The sequence below is a fragment of the Syzygium oleosum genome, unplaced genomic scaffold, assembly GCF_021117445.2.
Source record: "Syzygium oleosum isolate NSW1041296 unplaced genomic scaffold, Sole_v2.1 Sole_v2.57, whole genome shotgun sequence".
In the NCBI taxonomy this organism is placed as follows: domain Eukaryota; kingdom Viridiplantae; phylum Streptophyta; class Magnoliopsida; order Myrtales; family Myrtaceae; genus Syzygium; species Syzygium oleosum.
Genome location: NW_026607541.1, coordinates 756982 through 778046, shown reverse-complemented (window position 1 = coordinate 778046; position 21065 = coordinate 756982). Strand labels below are relative to the sequence as shown.

At 38.7% G+C, this 21065-nt stretch overlaps 2 protein-coding genes and 1 non-coding gene across 3 annotated transcripts; 1 reads left to right on the top strand and 2 right to left on the bottom strand.

The window, feature by feature from the left end:
* Positions 1–3244: 3244 nt before the first annotated feature.
* Positions 3245–3345, top strand: LOC130137000 (small nucleolar RNA R71). Its single transcript, XR_008815684.1, has one exon. It is a non-coding gene; the product is annotated as a small nucleolar RNA R71 (small nucleolar RNA).
* Positions 3346–8250: 4905 nt separating this feature from the next.
* LOC115687292 (L-ascorbate oxidase-like) lies at positions 8251–10901 on the bottom strand. The gene is made up of 5 exons (XM_030612799.2): positions 10647–10901; positions 10442–10534; positions 10024–10236; positions 9736–9924; positions 8251–9216 (listed from the first exon to the last, which is right to left on the bottom strand). The coding sequence occupies exons 1-5, from the start codon at positions 10899–10901 to the stop codon at positions 8251–8253; spliced, it is 1716 nt and encodes a 571-aa protein (XP_030468659.2).
* Positions 10902–17087: 6186 nt separating this feature from the next.
* Positions 17088–20182, bottom strand: LOC115687294 (L-ascorbate oxidase-like). The gene is made up of 5 exons (XM_030612800.2): positions 19785–20182; positions 19579–19671; positions 19072–19284; positions 18785–18973; positions 17088–18311 (listed from the first exon to the last, which is right to left on the bottom strand). Exons 1-5 carry the CDS (start codon positions 20037–20039, stop codon positions 17346–17348), a joined length of 1716 nt encoding a protein of 571 aa, XP_030468660.2. The 5' UTR covers positions 20040–20182; the 3' UTR covers positions 17088–17345.
* Positions 20183–21065: the final 883 nt, after the last annotated feature.

The window sequence follows — 21065 nt, the reverse complement described above, 5'->3', positions numbered from 1 at the left end:
TGATTTCCAAGTCAAACTCTTGCGAATAAGATCCACCTAATCAACCTAGGTTTTGAATCTTTCTTTTCAAGCAAATACTTAAGAAGCGAGTGGTCGGTGTAAACAATGACTTTGGAACCAATCAAATAAGAGCGAAATTTATCAAAAGCAAACACTACCGTCAAAAGCTCCTTTTCGGTTGTGGCATAATTCAATTGAGCTCCGCACGGGTGCGGCTTGCATAGTATATGGTTCGAAAAATTCCATCCTTTCTTTGTCCAAGTACGGCTCCAACACCGAGTCACTAGCGTCACACATCAACTCGAAAGGCAAATCCCAAGTAGCGCGCATCATGATAGGGGCCGAAATTAACTTCTCCTTCAATGTGTTGAATGCCCGCAAACAATCATCGAGAAGTCAAATTTAGAATCTTTTTCCAACAATTTAGAAAGGGGTCTAGCAATCTTAGAAAAAAATTTAATGAAACGCCTATAAAATCCTGCATGTCCCAAAATCCTCGAACAAGCTTCACGAGGTAGGAGGCGGCGTTTTGAAATAACTTCAATCTTAGCTCGGTCCACCTCAATTCCTCTTATAGAGATCTTATGGCCTAGCACAATCCCTTCTTGCACCATAAAGTGACACTTCTCCTAATTCAAGACAAGGTTAGTTTCCTCACATCTTTGTAACACCAAAGCTAAATTATTCAAGCATGAATCAAAAGATGAGCCAAAAACAGAAAAATCATCCATAAATATCTCAATATATTTTTCCATCATGTAAAAAAAAATAGCCATCATGCATCTTTGAAAAGTAGCAGGCGCATTACAAAGACCAAAATACATCCTCCTATAGGCAAAAGTGCCATAGGGACAAGTAAAAGTAGTTTTTTCTTGATCCTCAGGTGCAATAGGGATTTGATTATAACCAGAATATCCATCTAAAAAGCGTAAAACTCATGCCCCGCAAGTCTCTCCAATAATTGATCAATAAAAGGCAAAGGAAAGTGATCTTTACGGGTGGCATCATTCAATTTTCTATAATCCATGCAAACACGCCATCCAAGAATCGTTCTAGTAGGAATCAATTCATTATCATCATTAGGTTGAACAGTCATACCTCCTTTTTTGGAACAACTTGCACATGACTTACCCAAGCACCGGCCGATAGGATAGATGATCCTTGCATCAAGTAGCTTAATTACCTCAGCCTTCACCACCTCCTGCATTTTTGGATTGAGCCTCCTTTGGGGTTGGATGATCGGTTTGAATTGCTTTTCCATCAATATTTTATGCATGCATATCGAGGGGCTTATTCCTTTAATATCTCGCAATGGTCCATCCTATTGCTCCTTTATGATCTCTCGGGACTCGGAGTAACTTTTCCTCCATCACACCATCAAAGAAGAAGAAATAATTCTTGGAAGAGAGGACACTCCATCAAGAAAAGCATATTTAAGATGAGATGGTAAAGATTTGAGTTCTAGAATTGGTGGTTCTTCAATAGAGGGTTTCGGTTTCTTCAAATTCGATCCCAATTCTTCGAATTTCGGTGGTCTAAATCTCGGAAGAGGTGGATTTGCTTCCAAAATTTCGTGTACTTCTGACCTCTATAGCTTTGGCTTCTTCTTTGCTTGGCCAAACCAAGCATGCCTCCAACGAGTCTTCAATTGTGGCTTTACTAAAAATTGATTCCACAAGCCTATCAATTGCATCGACTCTCAAACATTCATTCGGCTCAAGGATATTTCATGGCTTTGAACACATCAAAGGTGACTCGGTCATCTTGAACTCTAAGAATTAATTTTCCTTGTTGCACATCAATTAGAGCTCTCCTGTTGCTAGAAAAGGTCGGCCTAGGATGATCGGGACCTCGAAATCCTCCTCCATCTCTAAGACAATGAAATCGCACGAAAAATAAACTTGTCAACCTTAACTAGAACATTCTCCACTATGCCTCTTGGGTATTTGATCGATCGATCGGCTAACGAAGAGATACGGTGGTAGCTTTTGCTTCCCCCAAACCTAATTTCCTAAAAACGAGAATAAGGCATTAGATTAATACTTGCACCTAAATCACACAATGCCTTATCAAAATAAGAATTACCAATAGTACAAAGAATAGTAAAACTCCTGGATCTTTCAACTTTGGTGGTAACTTATTCGCAAAATAGCTGAACATTCCTCATTAAGCTTCACGATCTCATAATCTTCCAATTTCCGTTTGTTTGCCAAAATTTCCTTCAAAAATTTCGCATAACTAGGCATCGGCTAAGGCATCGCAAAAGGAATATTAATGTGCAATTTCTTAAAAACATCAAGGAATTTAGAGAATTGCTTATCTATTTTGTTCTTGTCAAGTCTTTCGGGTATGGAACTCAGCGGCACATATGGCTTTGGATTGTCCGGAAATAACTTGCTTCGAGGTGGATCGGCTTTGGAGGGTTCAATTTCGGGTGCGTTGGCGCCGGGTGGTTCGATTTCTTTATTCTTTCTTCTTTCGCATTAGACAAATTTCTGCTAACTTCTTTTCCACTCCTCAAGGTGATTGCTTTTGCATTCTCAACTGGATTCTTCTCGGTGTTGCTCGGAAGGGTACCATACGGTCTTTCGGACAAATGGTTAGCTAACCGCCAACCTGCTTCTCCATTTCGAATGGATGCCTCCCGATTTTGGAACCTCACATCGCACTTTTAATGAAGTCTTGAGTTGTTTGAGCTAGCTTAGTAACCATCTCCTCAAGGTGATGGTGTTGTTTCTCCTCGGGGCCTAAATGATGGTGGTGGTGGTCTCGGCCCTTGCTGATTTTGGTTGCTCCAGGAGAAATTTGGGTGGTTTCGCCATCCAGATTATAGGTGTTTGAATATGGATTGTTTTGGGGAGGCCTGCTAAAATTTCCAACAAAGTTAGTATTTTCGGGAGGATGTGTGAAAGGATTACCTACGACATTCGGTGCTAGCATGGCTTCCATTGCAAAATTCACAAGTCGGGCCTTGAATCTTCAACACCGAGTCGATCTTTTGTTTAAAGCGACAAACTCTGCGGCAATGGTAGTATTGACACCGACTTCATGAATTCCACTCGACTTTCTAGCGGATAGCCTCTCAATCGGCCATTGGTAGCTATTAGCCGCCATCTCCTCCAAAAGATCAAAGGCTTCCTCAGGGCGATTTATTGTTCAACGTCCCTCCAACTGCGGCATCAATGGTAGACCTCAAATTCGGCATCACTCCATTATAGAATGTATGCACTTGCATCCAAACCGTAGGCCATGATGCGGACAACGCCTTAGTAGTTCTTTAAACCTCTCCCAAGCTTCGTACGATTCACCATCCATCCGTATAAAAGAAGTAATATCGTTACGCATCTTGGCGACTTAGCAGAGAGAAAGTACTTACTAAGGAATTTTTGAGCCATGTCATTCCAAGTCGTGATAGATCCCCGAAGAGAAGTTAACCACGTCTTAGCTTTATCACGCAAGGAAAAGGGAATAATCTCAATCTAATGGCATCATCGATAACGCCATTATATTTTATAGTGTCACAAATTTCAAGAAAAGCATCTAAATGGATATTAGGATCATCGTTCGGCAATCCACTTGAATTGGACTGCGTTTTGAAGCATTTGAATTAGGGAAGGCTTAATTTCGAAATTGTTAGCTTGTATGGTTGGCCTCCTAATGCTTGATGTTGATCCTTGGACCGTAGGTGCGGCATAATCCTTCAAAGTCCTCCTTGGATTTTCTTCTCCCTGTTGGTTTTCAGCCATGGTGTTGTTGTTTTGCTCTTGTCGTCGCCTTAGAAAAGTGCGCTCAATTTCGGGATCAAACTTCTCAAGTTATCCCGTTGGCTTGAGTCATGCAATATTCCACCCAATTCTTGTACAGAGTCGAATTCCTCTTTCTTCTTTTTTTTTTGTAAAATCAAACTAATAAAATTAAAATTAAAAAAATTAAAAAATAATGTTAGACTAAACCAAGAATTGCTCGGTATTAATAGTAATTGATAATTATCAAATCAATCCCCGACAACGGCGCCAAAAACTTGTTCGTAAAATTTTGCACGTGTCAACGAACGTGTTGAACAAGTAATATAATGATGAGAAGAGTATCGTCCCACGAGATTGATGATAATAAACCAATTAAATATTAAAAATAGACTAATTCTAAAATTTATCTAACTGATCAAAATATAATTGAGAACAAATAAAAATTGACAATTTTTAAAAATGAAATTTTTAAATCGAAGCGAGATAATCAATCGGGTAAAATATGTTAGAGCATCCAATTTCACCATAACCACTAGATATGAATTTCGGATCATTATGCATACAAGAACAATATCAAACATGTGATAGCGGAATTTCCTAGTCTATTTACTATCCTATCTCTAGGTATAGCAAACCTACTCGGTTTATCAATTCACTATATTTCTATGTGAATTTAAATAAACATAAGCGCATTAAAATCTATGAATATTTCCGGTTTACAATGAATCTTTTGGACCACCTTATCACCGAAAGCTACACAAATAACATGGTATATTTCTATCCACATTTAATGCATGGTTATATATTATAAGGAGCAATTGCATATTATTACTTCTCGCCTCAAACATGCACATCGGATCATTCAAGTGGTGGCCAATCACCTAAACGCATTAAGCACAATAATATATAACTCACATGAATGAAATTACTTGCAAAGCATAAAAAGCATGAAATTCATATCATCATGGTTAGGCTACATCGTAGCTCTAACAAAGAAAATTAGAACATAATAGAAGAAGAAACGACAATAGAAATTAAACCAAACATCTTGAATCAAAGAACAAGAATTCTGTCACCACTTTTGTCTTCTCTTCAAAATACTTGAAAAACTCTCGGTAACAAAAAACAAAAACGATCTAAAAAAAAACTACATGTTCCCCCAAGTTATCCTATTTATATGATAACATCCAAGACTCCTCTCACAAGGCAATTGCTTCTTTTTCGTATAAAATTAGGGAATAAATCGCAGAATTCCCAATGTGATATCCACTTTCTAACTCTTCTCCGGGTTGCATATTCCTTTTCTTCTTTTTGCCATATTTTCCTTATTTTCTCCATATCTCAATATTCTGCATAAACAAGGAAAAATTAAGTAAATAAAAGGAAATCCAAATATATTCTAACAAATATTGCATTATTTATTGCCTAGAGTAGATAAAATAACTCTATTTTTATAGAGTTATCATTATGGAGATATCTTCAGAACGTTTCTTCGTAAGCCGAGATATCACCTTCCATGAAGATGTATTTCCATTTCAAGAGATGGCATCTTCATCATCCATCTCATCATCCAACAACAAGCATTTCTTATCAGAAGATGATCTATCCATAGCTCCTCAATAAATCTTTATTGTAAAGAAAGCAATCCAGTCTACACCTTCAGGATTTCAATCTCCAGAGATATTGTCTTGAGAAAATCATTTATCATCTAAGGATGATAACTCGTCTATTTCACCAGTAACATCGGCATCACCTCCTATTGAGGGACCTTCTTCTAGGGGTGAACGGTTCCCGGTCTGGTCCTGTCCAACCCAAGAATCGGGAACCGGACTGGGAGGACCGGTTCCCAGTTTCTAGGATCAGAGATCGGATCGGCTAATCTTGGGACCGTAGATCGGATCGGACTGTCGGTCCGGTCCGGTCCGGTCCGGTCCGGTTCCAATGGGACCAATTGGTAAAGGCAAGAGGGAACCGGGAAGCATTTTCGGGACCAATATAGGAAAGCATTTTTAGGTTGGTCCCATTGGAACCGAATAAAAATGAACTATCAAATGCTTCTTTTGTTATTTAAATATATATATTTAAAAAGTAAATAAATATATATATGAAAAAATTAGAAAAATATATATTTATCGGTCTGGTCCGGTCCGGTTCCCACCCTAGAACCGGGAACCGGACCGCCCGGAAACCGGTTCCACTTTTAGGAACTGGGAACCGGACCGATATTCCCGAGAACAGGACCAAACCGGTCGGTCCGGTCCGGTCCGGTCCAATCCCGGTTTGGGCGGTCCATTTTGCTCACCCCTACCTTCTTCAACAACTCTTGGACAAACAATTACTGAAGCTCCTCGACGCTCTGGACGTACAATTCGTCCCCCCACATGGACAAAGGATTATATATGTCCTATATTGGATTCTCTAGGTACACACTATCCAGTATCCTCATATGTTTCCTTTAGCCAACTATCGAAGGAACACACGTGTTGTATCAGTCAAATTTCCGAGGAACAAGAACCATCCACTTACGAAGAAGCAGCACGTCATCCTCAATGGCAAAATGCTATGGAGACCGAGTTACATGCGCTTATGAAGAATAATACTTGGGACATTGTTCCATTACCTCCATATCGTAAACCCCTTGGATGTAAATGGGTATACAAAATCAAATACAAATTAGATGGGTCTGTTGAACGATACAAGGCTCGTCTAGTTGCCAAGGGATTCACATAACGAGAGGGTTTTGATTATCATGAGACATTTTCTCCGGTGGCCAAAGAGGTAATTGTTCGTTCTTTTCTATCAATTGCTGCTTTTTGCAATTGGCAATTACATCAAATGGATGTCCATAATGCATTTCTACATGGGGATTTGGATAAAGAAATCTATATGGAGCTTCCACAGGGTATACGGAGATAGGGCGAGTCTCGGGTATGTCGTCTCGGTAAATCCTTGTATGGGCTCAAGCAGGCTTCTCAACAATGGTATGCCAAATTTACCAATGCGCTTATAGACGCAGGCTTCCAACACTCCAAATATGATTATGCTCTATTTACCTGGACTGGAGGTACATCATCAATTTATTTGTTGATATATGTTGATGATATTCTTATCATAGGAAAATGATGAATCTGCCGTTGAGAAATTCAAAAAATATATGCACTCTACATTTCATATCAAAGATTTGGGACCTCCCAATACTTTCTTGGGATTGAAATAGCTCGATCCAACAAGGGAATTTGTCTCAGCCAACGGAAATTTGTCTTGGAAATTATCTCGAAAGCAGACTTGTCAGGATGTAAACTAGCTATTATACCAATCGAGTAGAATATCAAGTTGACAACACATGAATATGATATAGGGGATTCGTCACCTAAAGAAGATCCATTACTTAAAGATCCCTCAGGATATCAGCGACTCGTTGGAAAACTGATTTTTCTTACCATGACAAGACCTGATATATGTTATGTAGTGCAGATACTCAATCAATTCATGTATAATCCAAAACAGTCTCTTGAATGCAGCGCTAAAGGTGGTGAAATATTTAAAGGGGTGTCCAGGACTCGGTATACTTTTATCTCGAGATTGTGATATGAAGATGACAGCTTATTGTGATACGGATTATGCCACTTGTCCGATGACCAGAAGATCTATCACTGATTTTTGCATTAAAATAGGAAATTCATTGATTTCATGGAAGACAAAGAAACAATCAACTGTCTCTTTATCTTCTGCTTAATCAGAATATCGAGCTATGGCAAAAACTGTTTGCGAGATAGTTTGGTTACGAGGTCTACTCTCAGACCTTGGAGTATAAGTTAAAGGACCAAGTGAATTATTTTGTGATAATGATGCTGCACTCAAATTAGCAGTAAATCCTGTTTTTCACGAAAGAACGAAGCATATAGAGGTTGATTGTCACTTCATTCGAGATAAAATTCAAGAAGGGATAGTTGTCACAAGAGGAATTGGAACTATGGAACTACCTGCGGACATTTTCACCAAACCACTGTGTCAGAGACAACATTCATATCTATTGAGCAAGTTAGGTGTTTTTGACATATACAAACCGCCAACTTGAGGGGTAGTGTTGAAGATATGATTGAAGATTTGGAGGATATTGAGGATATTGATTACAATTAGATTACAGACTAATTGATTCAATCCTTGATTGTTTTTGTATTATAGGAAATTGTAATCTTACATATTTTCCTTCCTTTTTTTATCCTTCATCATTGTACTATAAATTGGAGAATATGTTTGTACAGAATACAATATAGAAGAAAATTCCTCCAATCTCTTCACTTTATTACAAAATCTTCCAGTTTCATCCCAAGTCTCTCTCTCCATTCATGGGTCACCGTCAGCGGTGGCAGCCCCCCTCTCCGGTCAACAGCAGAACCGATGATTTCACCACCCCCAAACGACGACCTAAAATGTACATATATCTGTATCTATATGTCTATGTACATGTTCTCAACCCCAAAGAAAAGCACAAAAAATCTTGTCATGGTCTCTTGAAGCCTTTTGTCATACCACATCCCATGATCTCCGAAGGCAACTTACCCACCTTTTCGACACCTTCTTCAAACACCACGCCCATGCCCAGATAAAAATGAGACTCTATATGGCAATGCAACGACCAAACGCCCGGATTATTTGCGACAAATCTGAGGGCGGTCCATCCATAAGGATGGATCGCCACTGTGTTCTTCATGATCGGGTTTGCCAAATTGTACTTCTTTGGGTCATTGTCGAGGTTGAATTTGCCCGTCCCATACCCAAGGACCCAGAAATCATGGCCGTGGAGGTGCCATGGGTGTGTCTCACTGTTGTTTGCGGTCATAGTGTTTGCATTTTGCAATATGATGTCCACTGTAGAGTTGAACTTTAGTCTATATATCGCGGTGCTGGAGGTGGAATTGGTGTTGTTTGCGATGCGGTAGATGTCATAGTTCGCAAAGTCGTGTAGACAGTCGGGAGGTGAGTGCTGATCGAACGTGTGGTGGAGATTCTCCTTTAGGGCAATCAGGTACGGCGTGTGCGGGAGTGTGAACGACATGTTGTTCACGGACCAACGGAAGTAACCGTCAATCTTGTTCTGTGTGTTGAGGAACACAATCACTCGGTCTGATTTGGGTGGTGGAGTATGGATGTATCCTTGGCGGGCTTTGATCGCCAAGCTTTGAGCCAATCGTGGCGTGACATCATTCCAAATCGGGCCGGCAGGCGGATCCGTGGGTGGGACCCGCTTCGGATGGTTTGGGTAATAATTAAGAACGGCTAGACCGGGAGGGGTCGTGGCCGTGGCGTTCCGGCCAACGATGTTGGTCATGATCCAGTAATTTCTTGACAGTTCTTGGTCGACTTTGATCAAGACGGAGTATGTCTCGCCCGAGTAGATGAACAGATTTCGGGCCACAATTGGCTCCACATAGTGCCCGTCTGCTTCAACTATAGTCATGTTGTGACCCTACAAAATAAAGTTTATTTAGTCATAAGATCCAAGTAGGAAATTCCAACGCACAAGCCGTTGCAAATGTTTTATATAAGAAGCATGTTACTTTGATTGTATATAGAAAGAAAATCAGATAATATCTAAAAAAAATGTGTATGTACGTAAATTGCGTTGAACGTTGTTCGACTTTTGTTGGTACAAGTGAATAATCTTATTTGCTCATCAAGTGGACACTTATTTAATAATTGGCCTACATCGAGATTGGCGTTTATGGCCTTTCCCTGTATCTGGACCAACTTCCTTCTGTTGACTCGAATCAATTTGCCGCCACGATTAAAAAATATTTCAACCGAAAAAATTAACTTATCAAGTGGAATCAAACTAACATCTGTGTAAGGTCATTTTAAGATTCTTGTATGCAACGTTCCAAGCTAAATTTAACACAATCTCTCGCATGTAATTCCGAAATGAAACGTCAAGTGAACATTTTTCATCTTTGAGACTTTGAAATCGGAATAGGTGATGAAAATTCACCTCAATTTGAAAGCTGAGAGCAGATAGAGCGGTCACACTTGAAATCCTAAGGCGATATGTTTTGTCGGGGATGACTGTTAGTACGTATGGCGAACATCCGGGATTAGTCGTGTTACAAGCCGTTGGATCTAAGGTCGGAGTGGCCAATTTGGAGCAATTGAACTTTCCCTTTCCTTGAATTAGCAGTGACTACAATTCAAGCAACAAAAGAGAATGAATAAAGTATGAGCAATGAGTGAAGATGGTCTTTTAAGTTTTGAAACTGGAAATCAAATTGACTTAAATCACCTGAGGCTCCCCAACCCAACCGAAGGGAATGGAGGATAAGCCAGCAGCTTGCTCAAAAGTGCTCTTGTGGTACCAGTCGTTGAGGATGATGCTCTTGTCGTAGTCGTGATCGAACGGCTCAGCCATGCCATCCGGCAACGAAACCCGGATCGACCCGTACAATCCAGCCTCTCTTTGCATCCCGTAATGCGCGTGGTACAAGTATGTTCCGGGCTACATAAGGAGAAAGTATAATGTCATCTAAAGCTGCCTTGCGAGATGAGAATTTAACCTGGCTAAATTTAAGTGACAAAGCATTGGGATTCACTCGATATATGTGAGTCTAATTCCCATGAACTATCAAATGAGGTGAATTCCACATCCAAAAGAACACGCAAGAAAGCATTTGATAATCTTTTTACTATATATATGGACTCACCCGGTCAACGACAAAACGATAGGTAAAAGTGTCTCCAGGTAAAACGGGACACTGAGTCACCCCCTCTGTTCCATCACTCCATGGACTTCCAATCTACAGTTTTAACCCAACCCAAAGTCATTGTCTCATAGTATTTGTATTACAATCTTCATCAAGCACTCGGTCAAGGCTTTCATGACATAGTTTCGATGTGTTTGCAATATACCTGCCGGATTCCGTGCCAATGGATCGCGAGATTCTCTGTCACCAACCCATTGGTAACTTCCACGATGACGATGTCTCCCTGTTGCGCAAGAATGGTCGGGCCCGGGGACCTTCCATTGATGGTGATGACCAGCTTCTTGAAACAGTCCGGCGACTTGAACTCATACTTCATGTCCCACTTGTAGTGACGAACTCTAGCCTCCGCCAATGCCAGCGCCATGAAAACACATAGAAAGAGTGCTATCAATTGAGTCATCTTTCGTGCTCACAAGAACCAAACAAACCACAACGTATTGAAAATTCGTTGAACGGACGGAGTTTGTGTGGCGACTGTCGACCACAACAACGAGGTCGAAAGAAGAAGAAGCAGTTGGTATCAGAATATGCCACAGTTTTAGGCATTTATAAGAAAAAAGATGGTCTTATTGGTATTTAAAATGTCCAAGGATACACAAGTTGATTATATTATATGTTATGTTACTTAGTCGTAAATTTTGAACATACTAGTCAACGCGTTTTGCTAGGGAATCTGGACCAGGGCCATATGCATGTGCATTTAATACTAAATATATATATCAGTCAACTAAAATACTTGGTAACTTCGACCGCCTTGAGAAATGAAATTGTTTAATCTTTCCAATGTTGATTTTTCTACTTGTTTTTTGTACTCAGAAAGGACGAATGTATTTACCAAATTGGCCTTGGTCAAACTGCAGAAGTTACGTCCTGTTCTGGTGCACGCTCCCAAATCTAGTAGAAGTGGAACTATTCATTGGACCCCAATTTAAAAAGACCTGGAGCAACGTCACTTCCAAAACAATAAAAATAAGAAAAAATCTCATGAAAATCCTAAACTTCGCGATACCTATACCTCAACATTTTCTTTCGTCTCACAAATATATCCCGGGACGTGTCATGGTGTTTCACAAATACTTTCCATCAAAATTCCGTGCATTATGATTGTTGAAAATCCGATGTGGCAATGATAAACCTATCAAAATGAGTCATAAACCCATTTCTTAACCTATATATTAGTAAATGGGTCATAAATAGGTATAAACATAATATGGATGTTAAACAGATCGTAAATAGATCATAAATGGGTTTACAACTTATTTAAACTCAACTCATCTCTCTCGCCTTACTCAATCTTGAGCTCACTCACTCCACACTCTCATCTCAATTTAGGTATGATTTTCTTAGATTGAGTTAAATATGTAAGTATTTTAGTACTATGGGTTAGGTCGGGTATGGGTCATTAGATTTTCATTACATGAAAATTGATCAAAACAGGTTTAATTGGTTTATTTGGGTCGGACCATTTTTGACCGGACCCAAACCCGACCCGACCAACTTGTTTGACAGGTCTAGGCAATGGGCATGCACAACGTCATGTCGGATTTTTAACAATCATGATGGACTAAAATCTAGTGAAAGATATTTTTGGGTCATTGGTACAAGTTTGGAGTATTGATGAGATGAAAAAAAGAGAGAAATTATCCAATCAGTCCTAAATCCATTATACGGGTCCCAAAACTTTTCAATTTTATCAATTTAATTTTAAATCTTTTTACGAAGTTTTAATATTGTCCTTTCGGCCAATTTTCATTGGAAATTGCTGTCGTGACAATTTTCCATGTAGGACGGCTGCCGATGACTATATAGCCGTGTTAGCGATTTTCAGCAAAAACTAGCCGGAAGGATTACATTGAAATTTCGTATAAATGTTTAGAACTAAATTGGTAAAATTGAAAAATTAGGTTTAGGACTGATTGGGTTATTTTTCCCGAAAAAAAGGTTTGGAGATATTGATGTCCAACAGGAAAAATATAGGAATTTTGACGAGACTATACCATAAAATAATTTGTCCTCCATATTTCCTCTCATCTTTTTAGTCTTCAACTTTATAAGGCATGTATTTATATTTCCTCTCATCTTTTTAGTCTAATTAATGACCTATGCTTTATCAGTTTGCTATCTTGTTTCAGTTCAAAGTTTTCCTTAATTCTTTCTTGAACCTAGCTTGAAGAGAACAACTTACATTTTTCTCTAAAAGAGCAAAAGCTTAACTCTTTAACAAGAAATTCAAATCCTCGAACAAAGAAGAAGAAGAAGAAGAATTTTATTATTGTTCAACTATGAAAAAAAGTTATCACTATGGCTATGAACCCTGTCCTCGAGGTTGTTTTTCTATGAATGAATATAAATTTGGATGTGAAGAAGTTGTGATTATGTTTTGACTTCCATCAAAATCATTTGAAACTTAGACAAAAAAGAATTAATGAATTTATCACATGGAAAGGAAAGATATTTTTCGACTTTGAAACATAGTTTTTTTTAGACTAAAGAAATCTTTTACTTTTAGTTAATTTCAAAACTATGCAAATAATAAGTTAACTACTTTATCTTTTGGAAACTTAGTACGAATAGGGTATGTGAACTAGAGAAACGATAAATAAATTTTATTGAGAGAGAGAGAGAGAGGGGGGGGGGGGGGGGCACTGCTAATTATAAATATTTAACCAAATTTTATGATTAAAGGGTAATTTGATCAGTTATTACAAAAAAAAGGTATGTATTATCCAAAAAAGTTGTGGAAATAGCGCCACCAAAAAAAAGAAAAAGAAGAAGAAGAAGCTATAACCGGGGCATAAGGAATCCTAGAAGTCTCCGTTGTTGGTCGATGCAAAAATAATATTGTGATACAAACAAAATTTTTATTAATGACCGTGCGTCTACGCCGCCCAGGCCTAAACTTTATTTGCCTAGCTCCCAATAAAAAATATGTGCTTCGACTAGTCTTCTTCCTTTTCTATTGCCAAGTCTTTTGCCCAAAAAAGTCAAGTCAACTCTGCTTGAAGTATGCCGAAATTGCCTCGCAAATCATGTCAAGATGAAATGTGAAAAAATTTATATTAAATCTAAGGCCATCCCAATAGTTGATCAAGCAAATAGAGCGATTTGCAGTTAGGAACCCGCAACAGTCAACTTTATTGATTATGGATAAGACATGTGCCGCAAAATTTTCGGCATGTCCGAACCATTTTGGCTCATTCTTGCATGATCCATTGGATTGTCTCATGATCTTGGAATGCATCCAAATAACTTAAATTGATTTCCTTTTTAAACGAAGAAAACCAAGAGATCAGCGATAATGATGATATAGATGTATGATTGAAACATTCAAATTTTGTCGATCGCGGTGAATCATGTCTAGATAAGAATTTTCCCCTTCAACACCGCCCCGAAGCTCTAAATTCGGGTAATTTGAGGTTATAGCCATTTTCCCCATTCTTTTCATGCCTTCAAATAACTTTCCACAACAATGTATACAATTAAATGATAATGAAGCATGTAGTGTGTGTTTATTTGATATCATGAGAAGAGAAAAGCATTGACCCAGTTTTCTTGTTTCTTCACCGTAAACTTCTTCCGTCTCGGGCTAGTCACGTCTCAGTCTCGAAGAGTCATGTTGACGTATATTTATGGATATTATAGAAATTCCTATAAGAGGATATTGTTAGATATATTATTAGATAGTAGAAATATTATTTGATATTTTGTTATTTTTTCATATAGTTAATTTTTTTATTATATTATTTCCTTTCATATGCATATTGTTCGGGTATAAATATGGTATGTGGTCAGTCGCCGGCCGTCGCCAAGGCCCAGCAACCGGTGGAGGAATAAGGAAAAAGAAAAGGAAAGAAAAGAAAGGAAAAGAAAAAATATAAAATTATTAAAAAAATTCGAAATTTTTTATGAAAAATTTGTTAAGATTATTGATGTCAGTGTCGGCTGTGTCACGTAGAATAGTCGACATTCAAGTCAACAATTTCTAGCCAAAAGTGGTTGGAATGGTTAAATTGGCAAATTGTCAAAAGTTTTAGGACTCAATTGGCACAATTTATGTTCAAAAAAATTGGCACAATTGAAAGGTTTATGACTGAATTGGTACGAATGCAATTGTTTAGGATAATTTTTAATTTATTTTTCCACCTCTTTTTTTTTTGTTTCTTTTTATTCCCTTCCATCACTCCTTAATAAAAATTTTATTAAATAATAAACTATACAATTATTATATACACACAAAATATATATTGTAGAGTAGAAAGAAATTCAAAAATATAAATAGAAATAGAAATAAATAAAAACGAAAATTTTTAATTTGATTTTTTAATTTTTATATTGGAATTTAAATATTATTCATATTATTTTAATTTTATTAATTTAATAAGTTTTTTATTTGAAAAAAATAGCTCTTACACCACAAATATAAGAAATCCTATCTATCTTTATGCCACCTCCCCATGGGATATATTTATTAGGGCTATATTCCATTATATCCGATTTTATCCTATCTTGGGCGAGAACCAAATAAGTTAGGATAAATTTTATCATATTATGACTTTTTATCGTGGCTACCAATCATAGTCAAAAAGTATATAGAACTTTCTAATTTAAAATCATGATAAGGAAATTAGTAAGAAAGATAACCTAATTTCTATCACGTAAGCTAATCAAATAACTTGTTTAAAATATAATTAAAAATCACCTGATTCGAAGATAATGTCCTAAAATTAACATATGAAAATGAAGAATCTCCTTCACAATTCTTTCACAATAGTTCAGTAAAGATTTTCTTATAGATTAAGCGAAACAAGTGATTAAACAAGACAATCACTCTCGCATCACACCCTCAAATTACACTCAACAAACTCACAGATTATCCCTCACAGGATTCTCATGAAACTAGGAACAGATCTCACAAAGGATCTTCCATAACTTTCTTTGCGGCTGATATGCTAATATCTTTATGAGGTAGAATCTAACACGTCCATCAAGAAGCCTAGAACACTCAAATATATGCCACGTTCAGCGAAATCCTATTTTGATCGTGTTCCAGGCGCCCACTTAAGATAAGAATCCGATGTGATCGCCAAAGCACATGGGATATGCGAGCCCAACTGGCCGAGCAACTCACCAGTGCATGGTCGAGCACCCAGCTTGATATGGGGTTGTTGCTAGGTATCCGTGGGGTGCCTGGATCCAATTTTCCTGATTCTCACTCAACGTCCTTACTTCGTATCTTACAATTCGACCGCCCATTTGAGTCGGATTTTCTTCAAATGATTTCAAATTCGAGACATATTTAAACTAAAAAGTGCCATCTTCAAGTAGTGTATATTTTCCTTATATGTTTCTCTCTAATATTATGGGTGGAGATATGTTGGGAGAGAAATCACGTTCACACTTAAGAGTGACGCATGATATGCCTCGAGTTGACTACTACTTCTTCCTAGCGCTAGGTGTTTGACCATTCAATGAACGAAAATTATTAGGATATAGGGTGTTTGCTTTCCCCTTCATTTGCATTAGTTCAAAACTCATAAGATTTTCCTATGGTACACGACTATGTGTTGGGTTTTTTATACAACCTATTTTCATCATCGTTGATTGGAAATTTTCTCGTCTTTTGTATTTCTCACTTTCTTAGCACTTCTTTTACGTAATTGTAGAGCACTTAATTAGATATACTTAGATATTCAAAATCCCGACACTATAGTATGATCACGCCATAGAAAATTATAAAACTAGGGTTTCTGTTAATCTTTTTTTCTCCGAAAGACATTTGTATTATGGACCACGCAATGAATTTTTCCAAGATGTCCCTGAAATGCTATTTAGAGGACAAGGCATAGCAGATTGTTGACTAGTTTTTTTAATGTTTCAATTGTATCGTTGATTCTTTCAAGAGAGCTTAATCCTACACACTAATGATCATGGAACTTGTTTTTCTCTTAGGGCATTGCAATATTCGGCATGATTTGACAACGGGGTTTCTACGCGCTATACATACAAGCGGTCTCTCTTTACCTATCGGTTTAAATTTTTGGGTTGAACATTTTAATAGTGAGCACGATTAACAACACTGGATCATGGGTACCCCCATCTCACCGCCTTTGAGTATGAGAGAGAGATATTTACTGCAACTAGTCATTTGATTAACAACTAATTAAAGCTCGTTGACAAAAAAATTTGCCATTCTTTTGAGTGCACATTGTAACTGGTTTGCTGACGACTTTCTCTCTGTCGCGTGCTTATATCCCACCTATTACCTGGACAAACAACGCAACTGCACATGCATGAGACCATGTCCAAAGCCAGGTCAAGACAACATTGTGAACATCATCTCCAATGACCACAATCATAAGGATGACGACTAAAGAAAGAACCAAATCAGCAAGGAGGCAACTCTTCCTTCCCACTCTCTGACCGATGGGTTACACGCTCCAATTACTTCTCATAGTGTGGTCAGCATAATTTAGAGTTAAGAAATGAAGAATGCTGACAACCTTCTTTATCCGTAAGTCCAAGATATGCAAAAAGATCGCTACATGATTATAACCAGGAACGAGAAGAAGTGACTCTATAATAGTAGTAACAAAAAGAAATAAACAGAAATTTATTCAAAGAAAGAGTGACTAGCCTTGGTACAATAAAGTGCATACATTTCTGTCCACAGAAAATTAATCAATTTACTGAATGTCAGAGTGTAAATCCAGTTCTGCGAAATCTTGTCCCACATCACCAATCTTTCATGCCGAGTAAAGTCAAGTTTGCTAGTATCTGCGTCTCAACTCGTCCGTGTCTTATCGATTTCGCAGATAAACGGAGGATCATCGTATGGATAATCTTGTTATGGTCTCTCGAAGCCTTTTGTCTCACCACAACCCATGATCTCCGAAGGCAACTTGCCCACCTTTTCGATACCTTCTTCAAACACCACGCCCATGCCCATATAAAAATGAGACTCTATATGGCAATGGAACAGCCAAGCGCCCGGATTATCCGCAATAAATCTGAGTGCGGTCCACCCGTAAGGATGGACCGGCACCGTGTTCTTCATGATCGGGTTTGCCAAATTGTACTTCTTTGGGTCGTTATCGATGTCAAATTTCCCCGTCCCATACCCAAGGACCCAGAAATCATGGCCGTGGAGGTGCCACGGGTGCGTCTCGCTGTTGTTCGCGTTCAAAGTGTTTGCATTTTGCAATATGATGTCCACTGTAGTGTTGAACTTTAGTCTATAGATTGCGTTGCTAGAGGTGGCATTGGTGTTGTTTGCGACGTGGTAGATATCGTAGTCTGCAAAGTTATATAGCTGGTCAGGCAGCGGGCGCTGATCAAACACGTGGTGGAGATTCTCCTTGAGGGCAATCAGGTATGGCGTGTGCGGGAGCGTGAGTGACACATTGTTCACGGACCAATGAACATATCCGTCGATCTCGTTCTGCATGTTGAGGAACACAATCACTCGGTCAGATTTGGGCGGTGGAGTGTGGATGTATCCTTGGCGGGCTTTGATAACCAAGCTTTGAGCCAATCGTGGCGTGACGTCATTCCAAATCGGGCCGGCAGGCGGATCCGTGGGTGGGACCCGCTTCGGATGGTTCGGGTAATAATTAAGGACAGCCAGACCAGGAGGGGTTGTGGCCGTGGCATCCCGGCCAACAATGTTGGTCGTGATCCAGTAATTTCTCGACGGTTCTTGGTCGATTTTGATCAAGATAGAGTACGTCTCGCCCGAGTAGATGAACAGATTTTGGACCACAATTGGCTCTACATAGTGCCCGTCTGCTTCAACTATAGTCATGTTGTGACCCTGCAAAATATAGTTATATTTGTCATATTATCCAAGTAGTTCATTCCAAAATACAAGTAGATACTTCACTTGATTCCAGAAAAAAAAAATCAAGTAATATCTCAAAATGTGGGTATGTAAAGTGCATAGAACGTTGTTTAACTTTTTTGGTACAAGTGGATATATATTTTTATTTGCTCAGCAAGTGGACACTATAACATTTCGTCACCGTTCCCCGACTTCTAAATTTGTGAAATTTCTTAAATATCCCAGCCAAAAAATTCAACTTATTAAGTGGAATGAAACTAAGGTGTGTATAAGGTCATTATAAAGATTCCTGTATGCAACATTACAAGATAATTTAACACATGATCTCATAATATGAAATGAAATGTTAATAGGGAAGGTCCTTCATCTTCTAGACTTTGAAATCGGTCTAGGAAGCGATGAAAAGGAAGAACCAAAAGAATAATTTATAAGTGATGAAAGTTTACCTCAATTTGAAAGCTGAGAGCAGATAGAGTGGTCAAACTTGAAATTCTGAGGCGATATGTTTTTCCGGGGACGACTGTTTGTATGTACGTTGAACATTCAGGATTGGTTGCATTACAAGCCGATGGATCTGAGCTTGGAGGGGCCAATTTGGAACAATCAAACTTTCCTTTCCCTTGGATTAGCAGTGACTACAATTCAAGCAACAAAAGAGAATGAAAAAGAATATGAGCAATGAGTGAAAATGGAGTTTTAAGTTTGGAATTGGGAATCAAAGAAACTTAATTACCTGAGGCTCCCCGACCCAAACAAAGTCAATGGAGGATAGACCAGAAGTTTGTTCATAAGTGCTCTGGTGGTACCAGTCGCTGAGGATGATGCTCTTGTCGTAGTCGTAAGTGAATGGTTTGACCATGCTGTCCGGCAGCGAAACTCGGATCGATCCATACAGTCCGGCCTCTCTTTGCATCCCATAATGAGCGTGGTACAAGTATGTTCCGGGCTACATAAGGTAAAAGTTTAATGTCATCTAGAGCCACCCTTGCAAGATGGGACTTTAATCATATGTGTGTTCATGCCCGTTGTGTGTTCATCTAGATATTCGATCTACATATGAACAAGTGTTGTTGGAAAAAATTTGGGTGACAACAACATTGAGCTGCACTTAACACATGAGAGCCCAATTTTCAAGAACTATCAATGAAGCTACATAGAAACCTCACATGATGTGACGGTTTAGAAAAGCTTGCGTGAATATGGGTGAACGATAATCTTTGTATTTTATATGGAAACTCACCCGATCAACAACAAAACGATAGGTAAAAGTGTCTCCTGGAAAAATGGGACACTGAGTCACACCCCCTGTTCCATCGCTCCATGGGGTTCCAATCTGCAATTTAGTCCAACTCGAAATCATCGTCTCATAAACTTCTTATCACAAATCTTCATCAAACACTTGACCGAGACCTTCTTAACATATTTTCAATTTGTTTGACTACATACTTGTCGGATTCCGTGCCAATGAATTGCGAGATTCTCTGTCACCAAGCCGTTGGTGACTTCCACAACGACGGTGTCTCCCTGTTGTGCCAGAATGGCCGGACCTGGGGTCTTTCCGTTGATGGTCATGGCCAGCTTCTTGTAGCAGTCCGGTGACTTGAACTCATACTTCACGTCCCACTTGTAGCGACGAACTCTAGCCTCCGCCAATGCCATCGTCGCGAAAACACATAGCAACAATGTCATTAATCGACTCATTTTTCGCGCTTACGGGAACCGAACTACACACAACGTATCGGAAATCAATCAACCGGACAGGGTCTGTGTGGCGACTGTCGACCACAACAACGAGGATGAAAGAAGAAGAAGAAGTGGTAGTAGTAGCTATTAAAATATGCCTAGGTTTTAGGCACTCTGTCGATGAGATAGAGGATGCTCTTCGTTGGTATTTATAACGTCAAGAGACACGAGTTGATTATGTTATATTATCATATGTTATGTTATTTAGTAGTAGGTATTGAATAATTTGAATATACTATTCAACGCGTTTTATGTGACGATTAACCCAAGATAAAAGTCAATCAATTAAAATGCTTGGCAACTTCGGTCACCTTGACGAACTAAATTGTCTAATGTTCTCTGGGGAAGAACAAAATTACATACGACTTGGCAAAAGATCAAAAACTGGGGGCGCCTCCATTAGAACTTTGTCGCGGTCCGACGTCTCGCCACTTTCTAATCTTGATTTTTATTTATTTATGTTTTTTGGAAAGAAGGAGTGCATTTACCGAATTGGCGTCGGTCAATGTGTAGAAGTCTAGAGGAGCGGAACGATTCATTGGACCTCAATTCAGTAAGGCTTGGAGCGCCGCAACTTATAAACGATAAAATAATTTTATCCACCATGTCCATTGCGCTTTTATTTTATTTTGGACTAATTTCCTCGCTAGAAATAAGGATGTTAAGGACAAGTAGTGGATATCTCGAAAAGATTATACATAGTATGGAATTGAAATTAATAGTATTATGATCATAAATTTCGAGTTGATTAACTGATCAAACACTTGGTTTTTTAGTCAAGTAGATTTTCCATTTAAAACCACTATATATCTCACTCAGAGTTGTTTTAGGGGCGGTGCTTGCCATACTATAGGAGAAGCTCACGATGTATCGATCGGGTCTGATGAAGGCACGGGAGTGATCGTCGGAGCCAAAATGCCTGGACTAGGAGTGACTCATGGCAGGTTTCTAATATGGCGAAGGGGGCAGAAACGAATTGAATTG

Excerpts from the sequence above, each read along its gene's own strand:
- LOC115687292 (XM_030612799.2), bottom strand. The coding sequence starts at position 10,901 with ATGACTCAATTGATAGCACTCTTTCTATGTGTTTTCATGGCGCTGGCA. Across the intron at positions 10,535-10,646 it reads ATTGGCACGGAATCCGGCAG|ATTGGAAGTCCATGGAGTGA; the intron begins GTATATTGCAAA and ends TTAAAACTGTAG. Across the intron at positions 9,217-9,735 it reads CTCTCAGCTTTCAAATTGAG|GGTCACAACATGACTATAGT; the intron begins GTGAATTTTCAT and ends TTTATTTTGTAG.
- LOC115687294 (XM_030612800.2), bottom strand. The coding sequence starts at position 20,039 with ATGAGTCGATTAATGACATTGTTGCTATGTGTTTTCGCGACGATGGCA. Across the intron at positions 19,285-19,578 it reads ATCGTTTTGTTGTTGATCGG|CCCGGAACATACTTGTACCA; the intron begins GTGAGTTTCCAT and ends TACCTTATGTAG. Across the intron at positions 18,974-19,071 it reads TTTGGGTCGGGGAGCCTCAG|TCACTGCTAATCCAAGGGAA; the intron begins GTAATTAAGTTT and ends CTTGAATTGTAG.